The following is a 502-nucleotide window of genomic DNA, read 5'->3' on the forward strand; positions in this document are numbered from 1 at the left end:
AAAGACAGTTAAATAGCACAAGGATTCCTCTCACCTCGACATTATTAGCCGTGGAGAAGTAGATGGGCACAAAGGCAAGCCAGATGATACAGGTAGTGTACATGGTGAAGCCGATGTGTTTACTTTCGTTAAACGCCTCGGGAATCTTGCGGGTGAGAACAGCGTATACCGTGCACACAACAATCAGTCCTGGAAAAGAGGAGAGAGAACCACAATCAGTTCTGGAAAAGAGGCGAGAGAACCACAATCAATTCTGGAAAGGAGGAGAGAGAACCACAATCAGTCCCGGAACAAAAAAGTGAAAAGCCACAATCGGTTCTGGAAAAGACAAGAAAGAGCCACACTCAGTCCTTGAAGAGAGAAGACGGAAGCCACAATCAGTCCTAGAGCCGACCGTGAACACCAGCGTCACAGAATTAATGCTCTTGTAATAACGGATAATGAATTAAAATAAATGTGATGGACAGGAATAGTTTCATTAAAGCATATTGTTATCGACTCG

General features: G+C 44.0%; 1 protein-coding gene across 1 annotated transcript in view; it reads right to left on the minus strand.

The window, feature by feature from the left end:
• The window catches only part of LOC119585378 (metabotropic glutamate receptor 8-like), a 54086-nt gene that overhangs the window by 23218 nt on the left and 30366 nt on the right, over positions 1 to 502 (minus strand). Inside the window, exon 14 of the mRNA XM_037934045.1 lies at positions 35 to 189. Within this exon, the coding sequence (XP_037789973.1) occupies positions 35 to 189 (155 nt within the window). The remainder of the gene's footprint in view (positions 1 to 34; positions 190 to 502) is intronic.

Source organism: Penaeus monodon, chromosome 19 (assembly GCF_015228065.2).
Source record: "Penaeus monodon isolate SGIC_2016 chromosome 19, NSTDA_Pmon_1, whole genome shotgun sequence".
Classification (NCBI taxonomy): domain Eukaryota; kingdom Metazoa; phylum Arthropoda; class Malacostraca; order Decapoda; family Penaeidae; genus Penaeus; species Penaeus monodon.